The 15,186-nt window shown below is 61.8% G+C and overlaps 2 protein-coding genes across 2 annotated transcripts in view; both read right to left on the reverse strand.

Moving 5' to 3' along the window:
- Positions 1–11,607, reverse strand: part of MYO15B (myosin XVB) — a 26,302-nt gene extending 14,695 nt beyond the window's left edge. The window contains exons 1-21 of the mRNA XM_059378466.1: positions 11,518–11,607; positions 11,264–11,341; positions 10,456–10,559; positions 10,213–10,276; positions 9,917–10,030; positions 9,611–9,766; positions 9,107–9,220; positions 8,896–8,954; positions 8,690–8,822; positions 7,638–7,733; positions 7,260–7,391; positions 6,760–6,885; positions 5,354–5,431; positions 5,004–5,119; positions 4,873–4,918; positions 4,619–4,743; positions 4,134–4,251; positions 3,691–3,860; positions 1,061–1,154; positions 401–460; positions 64–121 (exon numbers count right to left, since the gene is read on the reverse strand). Coding sequence (XP_059234449.1) covers positions 64–121; positions 401–460; positions 1,061–1,154; positions 3,691–3,860; positions 4,134–4,251; positions 4,619–4,743; positions 4,873–4,918; positions 5,004–5,119; positions 5,354–5,431; positions 6,760–6,885; positions 7,260–7,391; positions 7,638–7,733; positions 8,690–8,822; positions 8,896–8,954; positions 9,107–9,220; positions 9,611–9,766; positions 9,917–10,030; positions 10,213–10,276; positions 10,456–10,559; positions 11,264–11,278 — 1,978 coding nt within the window. The 5' untranslated portion in view covers positions 11,279–11,341; positions 11,518–11,607. The remainder of the gene's footprint in view (positions 1–63; positions 122–400; positions 461–1,060; positions 1,155–3,690; positions 3,861–4,133; positions 4,252–4,618; positions 4,744–4,872; positions 4,919–5,003; positions 5,120–5,353; positions 5,432–6,759; positions 6,886–7,259; positions 7,392–7,637; positions 7,734–8,689; positions 8,823–8,895; positions 8,955–9,106; positions 9,221–9,610; positions 9,767–9,916; positions 10,031–10,212; positions 10,277–10,455; positions 10,560–11,263; positions 11,342–11,517) is intronic.
- LOC132004097 (collagen alpha-2(I) chain-like) lies at positions 11,543–15,186 on the reverse strand. Its single transcript, XM_059380169.1, has 3 exons — positions 12,290–15,186; positions 11,858–11,929; positions 11,543–11,627 (listed from the first exon to the last, which is right to left on the reverse strand). Exons 1-3 carry the CDS (start codon positions 14,554–14,556, stop codon positions 11,597–11,599), a joined length of 2,370 nt encoding a protein of 789 aa, XP_059236152.1. The 5' UTR covers positions 14,557–15,186; the 3' UTR covers positions 11,543–11,596.

A 15,186-nucleotide genomic window follows, 5' to 3' on the forward strand; every position in this document is an offset into this window, starting at 1 on the left:
AGGGACCACAGTAGAGAGACGGGAGGGAGGGGTCGTGTAAGAGGGACACGAACCAAAACTCACCTTCTGCGGTCTTCAGCAAGACGGCCACCTCAGCCGGGATCTCCAAGCGCCCCAGCTCCTAGCAGAGAGGAATGATCGGCCAAGGACTAAAGAGGGGGACAGGGACCCAGTGTCCCTCCTCACCCCCGGGACCATAAACTTCTCCAAAGACCAAGGATTCTGATCCTGGACACAAATAGGACCCCAAGAGCCCTCAGAGGGAGACCAAGGGTGGCCCAGGCCTCTTCTTGGAGGACTCAAGGGATGCACACTGGTGACCCCACACTCTTCCACAAGCCGTGCCGGTCCCAGGAGGCTCATCACCCAGCGGACGCCCTGGAGCTTCCAGACCACCTACCATGCCTGGTGCTGTCCTGGAGGCCGGGCCGCTGTGTTGGCCTCGCCGATGCCCAAGCTGCTGGAAGAGATGCAGGGGGAGCTGGTGCCCCGGTGAGGAGGTCTCTGGGAGCCTCCTGGCAACTCCCTGCCTCAGCGGTCCGGCGGTCCCCTCTGGCCCCGAGTTGAGAAACTAGCCCAGACCCAGAGGGGCCGGCTGCCTGTCGCCAGCTCTTCGGAGCCCTCACCAGCCACTACCCATCTGCCAGGGCGCTGGGGAGGAGGCAGGAAGAAATGGTCCCAGGGGACAAAGTCCAGCCAGGGAGGGGCCGAAGAGGGGAGCCGTGTGTGGGCACTGACCTTTGAGCTGCTTTATGGCCCTCATGCTGGTGTCATCAGGCCAAAGCGGGAAGCAGCCCAGCCCTGAGAAGTTCTGGGAGGGCACCCCAGACAGGCAGGGGACAGTCAGACTCTGGGTGGGGGCACAGGGATGATGGAAGTGACCTCCCAAGGCCCCAGCCGCCCCTGGCCTGGCAGCGGGTTAGTGGGAAGAGCTGGGGCGGCCGTGGTCTTTGAGCCCCGGTCCTCGTGCGCTCGGGCCCGCACTCCTGGACGCTAGCAAGGCTGCCTGACTCCTCTGCCCCGAGCGGCGGGGGGTGGCAGACCCCTCCCAGACACTCACCTGCAATCTCTGTCGCCTCCGGAGCAGAGGCCGGGCCACCAGCAGGACGGTGCTCAGCTGTCCCAGAGCCGCCCGCCGTCGGAGGTACCGCTTCCTGGAGGCCGGGAAGGGGGTTGGGGAGGAGCTCAAGCCCAGACCCGGTACCTGAACCCTCCAAGCTGAGACACAAGTGCACGGACCCCGGGCCGACGGGGTCCTGGGTGCTTAGTAGAAGCCACGGCGGAAGGACAGGACACCTTGAAAGAACTAGGACATTGAGAAGGTGTTCGGCTCCGAGGATGACGGTCTCGGGCAGCAGAGCCGCCCGCTGGCCTCACTCCCCCACCCCACTCCGGTCAGTGTGGTCATGGGTAAGTCCCTCGGCCTCTCAGTTTCATCGTCCTCATCTGCACAGTCAGGATCTGCGTAACCCCTGCCCCACCACAAGATGAAATCAATCAACCCACATGTTGAGAAGAGTCTCACCTATTTTTACTCAAGAAGTGGAATTTCTAAAAAAATGAAACAAGTGCTATCACTGGAAATCTAATAAGAGATCACGGAAGAGATCACGGAAGCAATCAGGTCTTTGAGAATTGTCCAGAGAGAAGACGATGCTCCTCAGTAAAGGAGTCGTGGGCAGGATTAAAATGAAAAAATCAATGTTCAGCTTTGAGGCGGTCAGCTGGCTCAGTGGGTAGAGCATCTCGGGGTCAGGAGTTCAAGCCTCAAGTTGGGGTTAGAGTTTACTTAAAAAAATAATTATAAATGTACATATTTTGTTAAAAGACACCACAGAGAGCATCACAAGACAACACACGGAACAGGAGAATGCTTGCAAATCACATATTTGATAAGAGTTTCGGGGCGCTTCGGTGGGTTAAAGCCTCTGCCTTTGGCTTTGGTCATGGTCTTGGGGTCCTGGGATCGAGCCCCGCATCAGACTCTCTGCTCAGCGGGGAGCCTGCATTCCCACTCCCTCCTGCTGCCCACCTCTCTGCATACTTGTGATCTCTGGCTGTCAAATAAATAAATAAAATCTTAAAAAAAAAGTTTGATATCTAGGATGTAGAAGGAACTCCCACAGCCCAACAACAAGACAAGCTATATGAAGAAAAAATAGACCGAGGACTCGACTGGACATTTCTCCACGATGATCCACAACGAGCCAAGAAACATGAGAAGACACTCAACCTCGTTAGCCATCAGAGAGATGCAAATCAAAGCCGCCATGCGGTACTGCTTCGTGCCCACGAGGATGTCCAGGGTCAAAAAGTGGAAAATAGAGACGCCAGGGTGGCTCAGTGGGTTTGCATCTACCTTCGGCTCAGGATCTGATCTCAGGGTCCTGGGATCGAGCCGTGCATGGGGCCTCCTGCTTAGCGGGGGCTCTGCTTCCCTCTCTCCCTCTCCCTCTGCTGATGCTCTCTTTCTCTCTGTCATAAAGGAATTTTTTTTTTAAGTGGAAAATACGTACCAGCAAAGTTATAGAGAAATCGGAACCCTGAAACACACTCTCAGGAGCATAACCCCTTAAAACACCAAACACAGAATCACCATATGACCCTGCAACTCCATTCCTAGGTAAAGACCCCGAAGAGCCGGAAGCAGAGACTTAAGCAGACACCGGCACGCTCGTGTTCCCATCAGCCTCACTCACGAACACCAGAAAGTAGAAGCGGTCCTAGTGACCGCTGACGGGAGCGGTCTGCACACCCAGGGGCCAGGAGGAGCGAAGCCTGGCCATCTGCTACCACGCAGACGAACCTCGCGAACGTTCCACTTGGCGCAGTGAGCCAGACGGGAACGGAAACACTGCATGAGTCAACGCACTTCAGCCATCCGGAATAGGCCAGTCGGTTGGGACAGAAAGTGGATGGGAGGTTCCTGGGGGCTGGAGGAAAGGCGAGCTGGGGAGGACTGTGTGAGGGTTCGAGGGTCAGCTGGTGATGACATTTTGGAAAGAGAGTGGCGGTGGGGGTGCGGTCTTGAAGTCTCCCCTGGGGTCCAGAGCACTGCCCTCACTTTGTTCTCAGCACTTTACTGCTACCTTGGGGGTGACTGGTGACAGGTTCACGGTCACACCTGATCACCCGGCACTAGTGTGCCTGGGAGGCACCATCCCTCCCTGCATCCCTGGGGGTCACCAGCTGGGCCCAGGGTAATGGAGAAGGTCAACCAGCAGCTGCTGTTCAATGAGCACAGACCTTCCCATCAAGCTGTAAAGGTGAATGGGAGTTCATTATGTGAGACCGGGGAGGCCAGTCCTCAGGACCAAGAAGTCCAAAGAGCCTGGAGTATAAAATTCTGGCCATCGCTTCTCGGCCTTTTGGCTAAGATCAAGTGTAAAATTCTGGCCTAGAGGCTGGAGAGATAGGCGGGGTCTCACACAGACTGATTCACGCTTTTAAAAGATCATTCTCGGGGCAGAGTGGAGAACAGACTAGAAAACATTCAAGGAGTCAAGACTGCAGGTTCAGGTGGCCCGAGCAGGTAGTGAGCTTCTTGTCACTCAGGGTATTCAAGCAGAGGCTGCAAGGGGATGCTGACAGGAGGGCCCCAGGGCAGGTAGATTTTCTTGAGGCCCCACCCCTCCCATACTCTGCCCCACCACCTGCAGGAGGCCCCCAGTCTCGCCCACCCCTGCAGACCTGGCCTGGAGCCCTCGCACGCGAGCCTGCATCTGCGGCAGGAGGAGGCGGCTGAGGCGCTGACGGGAGATGCAGGTGCGCAGGCTGCCGTGCAGGGCAAGCAGGGCCTGGGAGCGTCGCTGGGCCCGGTGCTGCTCCAACTGCTGCCAGCCTGGCTCCCGCAGCAGAACCTGGGGGCAGAGGTGAGGGTGCCCGGGCTGGGGGTCCTGAGGCCTGTCCTGCTCTTGTCCTGAGGCCTTGGCCTGCTTCCTTCCAGCAGCACAACTGATTCTTGTGGGGAGCCCGGGACACCTGCCGCCCAGGCCCACTCCAATGCCTCACCACCCAGAAGGACCACCCATTCCTGAGTTTGTTCTGGAATGCTCCTCTCCCTTTCCAGCCATGGACATGCACACGCGCGCGTGCGCACACACACACACACACACACACACACACACACACACCTGGGTGGCTCCGAGGTGACAGAGGGGTGACTCGGCCCCCAGCACCTGACTCAGGATGGCGCCACACCTCTCACGGTCAGAGGACTCTCCCTGCGCCTCCGTCTCCAGAGCCCGGAACCTGGCCCGAGGAGGGGGAAACTGAGGTCAGAACAAGCACAGCGAGGACCTCCCCCAACGCTTGTCCGACCCCCCAGCCCCTGAGTCATTCAACGATTTGCAATGCACCTACTATGTGCCAGACCCCAGCTGAGCTTTGCTGAATGGCGGAGGGGCAGGGGGAGGCGTGGGCAGGGAGGGGGTCACCAATACGGAAGGTCAGAGGGACAGAGGGAGGGGAGGGCAGTGAGAAGAGGCAGGTGGAGGCCAGGCTCAGGGCCCCAAGGAAAGAGCGTCCACTTCCACCCTGAAGGAACCCCAGGTCTGCCAGCCACTCCTTATGGATCCTGTGTCCGGGCCCTTGGCTGCCCTCCATCCTGGGACCCTACCTGGCCAGGAAGGCCTGGAAGGGCAGGCGCACGGGGAAGTTGGCACTGCGGGTACGTACTGCCTCCAGGATGCCCGCCTGGTACAGCTGCTCTGCCACGTGTCCCACATCAAAGAGGCCCGGAAGCTGTGGCCATGGAACAGAGCCAGTGAGAAGCTGTGGGGGGCCAGGGGGAGCTGCTGAGCAGGGCAGGACAGGTGGATGGGAAGGCTCTGGGGCCAGGTGCAGGGCGGGGGAGCGGGGAGGGAAGCTCACCTTTCCCGGGTTGGGGGTGAGGCACTGAATGAAATAGACATGGCTCCTGACGGAGGAAGGGGGGGGTGGGTCATGTGGGCACAGAGCAGCCCCCGAGTCCCTGGGGTCTCGTATGGGCGGCACTGTCTCACCTGCCCAGCCGGGCCAGGAGGTCCTCCAGGGAATGCTGGAAGCGAGAGGCCAGCGTGGGCTTGTCCGGCCCGGCCGTGGACTGGGACTCTGCTTCCCGGAACAGGCTGCCCACCAGCTGTGGGACGAGAGGAGGCCGAGCTGGCTTGCTTCCCAAGCCTGTCCACAGCCCGGCCTGCATCCCCAACCCCGGGGGAGCTAGGGTGGGTCAGTCCACAGCATCCAGACCTCGGAAGGCTCAGCCCATGGTCCAAGGTGCAGGGGCTACCCCCTGGGGCAAGAGCATCCAGGGCAGAAGGTGGGGGGACACAGTGTGGAGGGGCGGGGGCTCCGAGAGGGCTGGCAGGGGCACCTGGAGCTGGCTCTGGGCAAGCATCGCCACCGCGGCAGGGTCAAGATGATCCCGGTTTCTGTTTACAAACTTGTGAACCTGCAAGAGACAATGTGGGGAGTGGAGGGGAAGCCAAAGAGAGAAGGCTGGGCTGGGGGCGGGTCCCTTGTCACGTAATCCAGCCTCTCCCCACTGGGCTAAATAAAGGGCCACCTTTGTCCGTCAACTAACGGCTCTGGGGAAAACTGGAAATCCCCATGCAAATGAATGAAGTTGGACTCTTATCTTACATCAGATATAAAAATTAACCCAAAATGAATGGATCAAAGACCTAAATTTAAGGCCTGGATCTCTAAAACTCTTAGAAGAAAACATAGGAAGAAAGCTTCGTGACATTGGACTGGGCACCAATTTCCTGACTAGGATACCAAAAGCGTGGGCAACCGAAAAAAAAAAAAAATAGACTGGATTTCATCAAAATGGCAACTTTTGTGGGGCGCCTGGCTGGCTTAGGCAAACACGTGTGACTCTAGATCTCAGGGTCATGAGTGCCAGCCCCATGTTGGGTGTAGAGATTACTTTAAAAAAAGTTTTTGGGTGGCTCAGTGGGTTAAGCGTCTGCCTTCAGCTCAGGTCATGATCTCAGGGTCCTGGGATCGAGCCCTGCCTCGGGCTCTCTGCTCAGTGGGGAGCCTGCTTCTCTCCTGCTGGCCCTCCCCCAGCTCATGCTCTCTCTCTCTCTCAAATAAATAAAAGTCTTAAAAAAGATTTCCTTTGTGAGCTTCCAGATAGTTTTGTGGTTTTCTTTACTCAGACTCCTTATGTGTGCGGCTTTTAAAAGATGTGATTAGAGTTTTCTGAGGGCGGAGCAGAGGTATAACTGATCTGTGTACCAAAATGGGTCACCTCCTCCAAGAAGCCGTACTGGACTTGCTCTACCTCAAACGAGCCATATGGTCCTACCCTTTACCCTTTACCCCCAGCAGTTAACCTCCCGGGTGTGCTGTCACCCCTGAAACTCTGAACGGGGAAAGGCAAGTCTCTTCAGTGAGCACCTACAATGTGCCAGGCACCTGCCTGACCACTTCCCCATTACCGCATTTAATCCTCACAACAGTGTTATAGGACAGAAGCCTCAGGAGGAGAAGCAGACACCCGGAGGTTACAGAGTCAAGTCCCACGAGTATGCCCCACCCCTGCTGGTCTTGAGGCTCGTGCTCGACCAGAACGCAATAAATCATACTGGGGACTGTGCAGGGCCAAGGGCATAGGTAGAAACGTATGGTCAAGCCCTGGGAGGGGCCTCTCTTCACTTACTCCTCTTAGCTGTCAGGTGAGTCAGCTCTGGTGAGGCCCCCCCCCCGCCCCCCCGGCCACATCACCCTCACCGATTCACCCAGGAGTCTCTCCCTGATTTACCCTGATACCTGGTAGGTGACAGTCCCAGCGCAATGCCTCACGGTGAAGATAGGAAGGGGCAGCTGGGGCTTGGAGTAGCAGGGGTGACTGCCGTGGTGGTAATGACACTTCTGAAGGAAGGTGTGGTCTGTGGCCTGGTAAGAGGGACGGGCTTCCCTCAGGCCTTTGAGCACGAAGTGCCCCAGCCCGGACTGTGCATTCCTCCAGGATGATCAGTAAGTATTTGTGGAATGGGGGCGCCACGGCCCTGAGGCTTGCTCCCTACTAGCTGGAGGCCAAGGGACCCCGCCAGCCCTCCATGAGCCTGTGCTGTCCCCACCACCCTGCCCCTTCTGCAGCAAGGACCCGAGGAACCCCAGCGAGGTTAGGATCTCTCAGAGACAGGATTTGAACCCAAGCCGTGCAGAGAGACTACGGGCAGGGTTTCTGCCCCCATCACCTGTGGCTCCTCTCAGGGGCCCTATGGGCCCCGGACTGGCCACCAGGGCCCCCACTGCTCGGGGCTCACCTGGGGCAGCCACGTCTGGGCATCCAGGAGCCTCAGGAGGCTGTGGGGCTGGTCTACGAGGAGGTCCAGACAGGTGTCCCACACAGGCTGGGGAACGGGCACCCAGGCCAGCAGCTCCCGCCGACAGGCCTCCTGGGGACAGCCAGCGCGGGGCCAGGTACAGAGCACGCCCACATGCGTGGGGGAGCTCCCTGGAGCCGGAGCAGGGATGGCCTCCCATTGTCCAGATGAGTAAAATGAGGCCCAGGAGGGCTGAGACGGTGGGCCAGGGGGCTTTGGGGCGGAGCTCTCAGTTCAGCACCCTCCATTTCCCAAGGATGGCCCCTGGTCTGGAAGGCCTGGGCAACCCCCGCCCCCGCCTGGGCCAGCGCCCCGTACCTCCTCCTGCGCCCACAGCAGCCGGCTGGAGAAGAGCTGCAGCCGCTCGCTGGCAAGGTTATTGCACAGCTGCTCCAGCCCGTTCACCCGCAGGGCCTGGGGGCACAGAGGCAGGGACATGGGCACCTGCACAGTTGTGGGGGCACGGGGCGGTGGGGGGGGAGCCTGCACACTCCTCTCCTGGAACTCAGGGAGGAGTGGTGCCCTGGGGCTGACAGAGTCAGGTCCGAAGGCCCCCTTCAGCCCACACCCTCCCTCTGCCTCAGCCGGACTGTGAGCCTTCAGGCCTCCGGTCACAGCCATCCTGTGGTCTGGAAGGTGTCTGTTCCTCTGACCTAGTAGCTTGCTGGCTATTGGAATCCCACATCCTCATAAGCAGGGCTCCAGGCCGCTGCCTCCAAGAAGCCTTCCAGCATTCTTCCTGTAGGGTTTACAGTTTCCTTTCTCTGCGGGCCCCCCAGCATGTTACTTGTAAACTCGGGCAGAGCCCGCACTCCATACACCTTTGTACAAAGAGCTTTGGCTCGCTCTAGAACACACACTTGCCACAGTCATCTACAGTCCCGCACCCCCAAGAGGGCATAGTCATCAAGGGCATGCTGGAAAAGAGAGAGCAGGGGGCACTGAACAGTGCCCACCCAGGAACCAGGGTGGAGGCCACCTTCTCTTGCTCTAGCCCTCTTCTCCCTGCCCTGAGAAGGTGGGATCTTCTAGAAAGGTGTGAAGAGCTTATGAAAACTCAGGCCATCGGGGGGACTGTCCCTTTTCCTGCTCCTCTTGGGGCTTGGGAGGGGAGGCTGTGGGCTGATCCATCCTAGGGCCTCTGTCTTCTGCCATCTTAGAGGCTTCTGTGAGACTCTGCAAAGCCAAGCAGGACAGAACTCCCCAGAGGCGATGTCGGGGCTGGACAGAGCGGGGCAGAAAGGCTACAGCTGCAGTCCCTGTGCCGACTCAGGGATAGGCGGGCCAGGGCTCACGAGCGACCCCCTCAGGAAGCGCTGACCCCACAAATGATCAGGATGAAGTGGGCACCCTGTCCCTGGCCGGCCAACCTCAAAGCCGTAGACGTCCACGACAGTGATGGTGTCCACGTGCTCTCCCTCCCCAGGAGCCGCCAGCTGCGCGTTGCTCCTCTCCAGAAGCCAGGTGAAAAGCCGGGAATACAGGGCCTTGGCCAGGGCGTCCCTGTGGGCAGGCTGGGTAAGCCTGTGTGCGAGTGCCAGGCCTGGCCACGGCTCCCTCCCGCCCCCAGGGTCACCTGGCATCAACGGCGCTCTCCACCGGCAGAGACCTGCAGACCCAGCCATACGGGGTCTCCTGCAGGGCAGAGGAGGTAGGAACACGTGGAACAACAGGCCTGAGGCCTACGTGGGCCCACGCCAAACCTGCAGGGGTGGGGGAGGCTAGGGGTAGGGGAGGTGGAGGGGGTGGGGGAGTGGGACCCACCTCCTGAGGAGCCCAGCACTCACCGTGACCCTCCTGGTGACAGCCCCCTCCAGGCACTCAGGTGGCACCAGCAGCAGCCGGGCTGCCGCGTGGATCTCGGCCCAGCTGGACACGGCAGCCACCTCCTGGGACTCCCGCTGGACAGAGAAGGGAGGGGGCGGGGAGAGGCCTGCTGTGGACCCACCGTATCCCACACGCTTCCCTGACTGAGCCACCCACACACCCCTCCACTGTCTCATTAAAGGGGAAACGCCCGTAACAACCGGGAAACATACAGAAAGCGACTCCCATGGTGCCGGGTGCACACGAGCTGCTCCGTTAGCGCAGGTCTGCCTCTTGGGGGGTGGCAGAGACGATCCCGGCCTGTTTTCTCACCTACACGACGGGCATCTGCCCACTCTCCAGCGGCCCTGGGGCAGCCCCGGGCTTTGTGATCTACCTACAGGTGTTTGCTATCCTTGCTGCCCTGATTATACAAACAAGCCACTGCTGATCCAGCATCCACACGGGCCGAAGCCGGAGCCCACCTCTGAAGACGAGAAGCAAATGTTGCCCAGGTGCAGGACGGCGGCCAGCACGGCCCAGGCGGCGGTCACCTCCTCGGGGCACAGGACCTGCAGGGCCTTCCGCAGTCCTTCGAAGTCCCGAGCATCATCCTTGCCCTGGAGACAGCAGGCCTGGCCCTGCAGAGCGCAGCAGGGGTGAGGGGACAGGGCCCGGTGGCCCAGGGCTCCCCTCTATGCTGGCCGCTCCTTAGCACGCCCCCCCACCCCACGCCAAGACCTTACCCCGGGCAAGCCCGGTCACCCAGCGCCCAGTGGGCCTGCCCCCACCTGGTTGAGGTAGGAGTAGGTCTCTGGCCCCTGCAGGGAGAGCTTCTCCCGTTCTGCAGGGTCCAGCCCCGCCAGTAGCTCGTAAAAAACATGGAAGCTCCGCTCAGCCTGGGCCTTGGGGGAGAAGGACCGGCTTAGGGGGAGCAGTGGTCCAGTCCTGTGCCTCAGGGGAAGCAAAAACAAATCCTGGGAAAGGCAGGGTTGGGGGTGCTGAGTGACCACAACCCCTTACAGCGGCTCCTCCCTCTTTCCCATGCTGGGACCAACGGAGAGGGGAGCCACAGGGCGGGTCTTACCTGAAACACCACCCTTGAGGTCTCGAGCAGATAATGGGACACAGAGGCTCCCACGATGACCCCACTGTGGGCACAGGACAGTGAGGCGGGGGTAGTGTCCAGGATGCATGCAACCTAGGGGACCTGCTCAGAATGGGACACACTAGGGGCTGGACCCAAGGGCAGCACCTCAGTTCCCAGCCAAGGGAACCGATCATGAGTGCCACCCCCGGCCCCGTGCCCTCCAGGACCCCTGCCACTCACTTCTGCACGCAGAGGCAGAAGACCTGGCCAAAGCGGCTGGCGTTGGCATTGAGGACTGTCTTGGCGTGGCCGAAGCTGCTGAGCACGGGCAGGACACCATCCAGCTGTGTGGGGGAGACGCATTTGAGGACCCTGGGAAAGGCGGTGGCACCCACTGATTAGCCATCCGAGCCGAGGACACTTTGTGCCTGGGGGTTGTGCTCCTCCATGGAGGGGGGAGTCCCACCCCTACCTCGCCCTGCCCCATGGTAGGCGATGCCTGGGGCTGCCCCTAAGAAGAAGCCAGAGGCCCAGAGACCATCCTCCTGGCCTAAAGGAGAAGGACAGTCCCCCTTGGATCCCTGGAAAAAGGCCCGCTGCTCCTCACGTGCCATCTTCGGTCCCTTGTCTGCTCCTGCTCCAGGCTGCTTAGGAACTGCACAATCTTTCTGGCAGCTTCTGTCTTCCCTGAGCCACTGTGCCCACTGCAGGCAGGAGGGGCTGACAGGGTCTCCAGGAAGGGGCACAGAGGACACCCCATGGAGCCCAGGAAGTGGGGTATGCCCACCCGTAAGTGATACACGCCCATCCCCGCACCCCGGAAATGTGGAGAGACAGACCCAGGGCATGGATACCAAAGAGAAAGAAGTCTCCGAGATGCCACATTCAAGGGACATGTGGATGACTTTAGCCAGGACCACAGCCCTTACCAAGCCCAGCACAGCTGCCCAGCAGTGGACCAGACCTGCAGCTTCAAATGCGGACCCCGTGTCCCCTGCCTCCCAGCCCTCAGAGCGGCCTGTGCGTTCCGCGGGGCACCATCACTCACCCGAGGAGAATGCATATGCCCTGCCCAGAGCTCCGAGACAGGCGATCGTAGGCTGATGCAGCGATGGCCAATATGTGTCTGAGGGAGGAGGGAAGGAAGCGAATGAGATGGTTGCCAGAGACGGGCATCTGTGCCCTCCTCGGGGTAGGCGGGCCTTCAGTCCCCAGAATCTCAGCAGTGGGACATGTTGGGGCTCAGCCGCCTGGGGGTAGGGGTGTTGGTGAGCACAGGGTTGGTGGGGCAAAGTCACGTACGGGGTGGTGTTAGGGGCCCTCTTGGGGTGGTAGCTGGCCAGGACTTCAGCTGAGAAGAGAGGCAGGGGCCGGTGGGGGTTCAGGGAGAGCAGAAGAGGCCCTCCAAAGGTCTGGGGGAAGAAGCAGATGCTCTCGTCAGAACACGGAGGAAGCAGGGGTACGGATGGAGTGGGGCTCTGGTGCTCCCCAGCCCGGCCCCCCGCCCCCACCCACTCTGCAGGTCCCCAGGGAGGGTTCAAGCACCCAGCCCACAGAGGAGAAGGAAGAAGTTCTAGAAGTGCCAGAGGGCCCTCTGATCCCAGAGGACAGGGACTCCAGTCCCCCAACCCTCCCCAGGTACCCCCATACGTAGATTCGGCCCAGATGAAATCTCTTCTTAAGGCACAGCAGTGCGGAGCTGTCACACACTGGTCTGTGGCGATGGCAGGACAGTGGAGCAGGGAATTGGGAGCAGAAGGAGGTCCTGGGTTAGAGCGGCCACTGGCTACAGCGATCCTTTGGGCAGGTCAGGCCCCCTCGGTGGGCCCTGACCATAACACAGGGCCCGGCTGCTAAGTGAGTTACGCACTCCATGGGTAACTGACCAGAGGAAAGCTTTGTGCCAGTCAGAGAAGCAAGTCCCAGGTAGGGGCACCTGCTTTTCACCCCTCCCCCATCTCTTCCAGCCAGACCTCTGGTAAAAAGCACAGTCCCTTCTAAGGGTACAATTTATAAGGGAAATGAGGAAGTGTGGGACCCAGACACGACAGATTTGGAACTGCCCCCGGCTCACCGCAGCCGAGCCAGGTCCTCCGTGTCTTCCAGGCCTATCCCAAGGTTCCTGCCGTCAGCGGCCAGGAAGGGTGGTGCCTCCAGGTCAAGCCCCAGGCTCAGCTCCAGGTCCCTCTCCAGCGCCTCCTCGGTCTCATCCTCTGGCTCCCACCGCTCCCGCGGGGACCTGCGGGGGCTTGGGCTTCTCTCCCATGGCAGGCGGGACTCCAAGGTGAGTCGGGGCAGCAGCGCGTCAGTGCCAAGCCCAGGGTCCTCGCGGGGTTCGGAGATCTGAGCCCAGTGGACGGGAGCCTGAGCCACCAAGGTCTCGGGCTCTGCTTCGCTGCTGGAGGCGCTCTCGTCGAGTGGGGGCTCGGGGTGGGCAGCACGGCCGAGGAGAGAGCCTCGGCGGGGCCCGGCTACACTCTCTCCACTCGCCCCGCGCCCCTCACTGTCCCCCGAAGCTCCCGCACAAGGCCGAACATGCCCCTCCCCGGGCGGGGCGTCCGTGGACCCTTCCTCTGAGCTCCGAGTGCTCGACGCCCTCCCAATCCTGTGGATCCTGGGGAACACGACCGCGAACTTGGGATCCGGAGTGGGGTCCTCGTCCGCAGAAGGGTCTTCGGGAGCTGAGCTCTTCCAAAACTGTGGGGAGCTCGAGTCGCCCCTAGGGGGAGCCCTGGGCCGTCCCCATAGTCCCGCTACGCCGGCCAGGCGCAGCACTAGACGCCGCCGCAGTCCCGGCCCGAGACCCCGCCCCCCGCCCGCCCGCGGCCCCGCCCCCCGGCCCTCGCCCGCCCGCGCCCCAGGGCCTCGGCCCTCGCCCGCCGCCCGCCGCAGCCGCTGCCGCAGCCAGCGCAGGAGACCCAGGGCGCGCACGACGCGGCGGAGCCTCTCCGTGAGGCCGGTGCGGCGAGGAGCCGGAGCCGCGGCCTGGGGCGCTGGGCCTGGCGGGGTTTTCGCGCGGAGCCTGCGGAGCGCCACCAGCGCGGCCAGCGGCGCTGGGTGTCCGGGCCTGTCTCCCCCGCCCGCCCCGGATTCGCTCTCGCCCGCCGCCACTTGCACCTTCCCCACCGCTTTTCCGACCTGGCGGCGCCGAGTCCTAGCGCCCGAGGCCTCGGCTCTTCCAGGCTCGGCGCTTTGCGGCTCAGCCTTCGGCCTCAACTCACTGTCCCTTGCGTCCCGGGCCGGCCTGGGGTCCCGAGAAGCCCGCGAGCTCCGGGGGACGCACGTGCCGCTGTCCTCGTGGGGGCTGGAGGCCTTGGCTTTTTTGCCCGGCTCCGTCTCTTCGGCCTCAGGGGCTCGGCTCGCCGCTCCCGGGGCTGCCCGTGGGCCCCCTCCAGGCCCGGCCTCTTGCAGGCTCGACTCCGTGCCTGTCCCGGGATCCGCGCTCTCTCCCCGGGGTCCCACCCCCGACGACCCTTCCCCGCTCCGGGGCTCGGCGCTGTCCCCGCCGTCGCTGCTTCGACCGTCGCTGCTGGGGCGCTCGCCGGGTTCCAGCGCTGGCTCTGACCCAGTCTGGGGGCCTCCAGAGCCCGTGTCCGTTTCCTCCGGCTTCGGCCACGGTCCCGGGGCCCCACCGCTCTGGCTGTCGCTTTCCTGGGCCTCGCGGGCTTCGCTGTCCAGGCAAGAGCTGCTCCCATCTCCACCGGAGGAGGGGTCCACATCGAGGCTCCGGGTCTCTCGGCAGCCGTGCCGAGCTGGGGGTCTCCGCCTCTTTCCTCTCTTCCTGCGGCGGCAGAGCTCCCGTGTCCTCCCTTCTCCGGGGATACTCTCTTCCTCCAGGCGCCCGCCACGGCTGTCCGGGTGCTGAGACCGGGGTCCCCGACGCCGCGCGCTGCCTGGTCTCCCCTGGGGCTCCGGTGGCGGCCCAACCGCTGGCCCTTTGCAGCTGCCGGTCCCCTCTGCGGCGGACTTCCGGCGGCCACCAGCGGTCCCGTGGCTTACCGAAGTGGCGGGCTCCAAAACTGGTCTGGCCCTGTGGGCCTTAAGGCGACCCTGCCGGCCTTCCCGGCAGGGCGCGTCCTCTGCGCTGGCCGACCCGGACTCCTCCTCCCCGGAGACCCACTTCCCAGGCCCGCCCTGGCGCTGGGGCTCTTTGCCCTTGCTCCTGCCCATGGCGGGTTCAGTGAAGAGGGGCTTCCAGGCGTCTCTGTCCTCTCCTGGGAGATCTGGCAGCCCCTGGTGCCCTGAGCCCTTGGCAGCACCCACACCGGTTCTGCTCTGGCATGGCCTACAGTGGCATTCTACCCCCCCACCCCCGGGGGCTCCAGCCTTCCCCATGAGCATTAATAATGCAGGTGGCTGCGGGTCCTGACCCCCTAAGCCAACAAAGGAAGGGAGGCGGCCCAGGAAAGAGGAGACGCTTCAGCATAGGACAAAGGCCAGGGACAGGGCAACCAACCATTCAGCCTGGGAGTCGCGGCCAGCCTGGCCAGCCTGGCACCCTGCCACACTGAGGACCCGCATGCTTTGCTCCCATCTCACTGCTTGCCCAGGAGGGGGGCAGGCGGTGAGCCTTCCTTCAAAGAACCTGTCTGGGGGGGCCTGGGTGGCTCAGTGGGTTAAGCCTCTGCCTTCAGCTCAAGTCATGATCTCAGGGTCCTGGGATGGAGCCCTGCCTCAAAGGGTCCCTGCTCTGCCGGGAGGCAGCCCCCCACCCCGCCTACTTGTGATCTCTCTCTTTCTGTCAGATAAGTAAATAAAATCTTAAAAAAAAAAAAAAAAAAGAAGAAGAAGAAGAAGAAGAAGAAGAAGAAGAACCGATCTGGACCATCATCCTGGGGGCTTGGAGGGACACCCACTCCTTCCTTAGCTCTCTTGGACTCGGTATCAATAAACAGCTAACATTTCAGGGCTGATATGCCAGGCAGCATTCTAAACAGGTCGCTATGGAGTCATTTATTTCCTGAAAGCACT

The sequence above is a fragment of the Mustela nigripes genome, chromosome 16, assembly GCF_022355385.1.
Source record: "Mustela nigripes isolate SB6536 chromosome 16, MUSNIG.SB6536, whole genome shotgun sequence".
NCBI classification, from domain to species: domain Eukaryota; kingdom Metazoa; phylum Chordata; class Mammalia; order Carnivora; family Mustelidae; genus Mustela; species Mustela nigripes.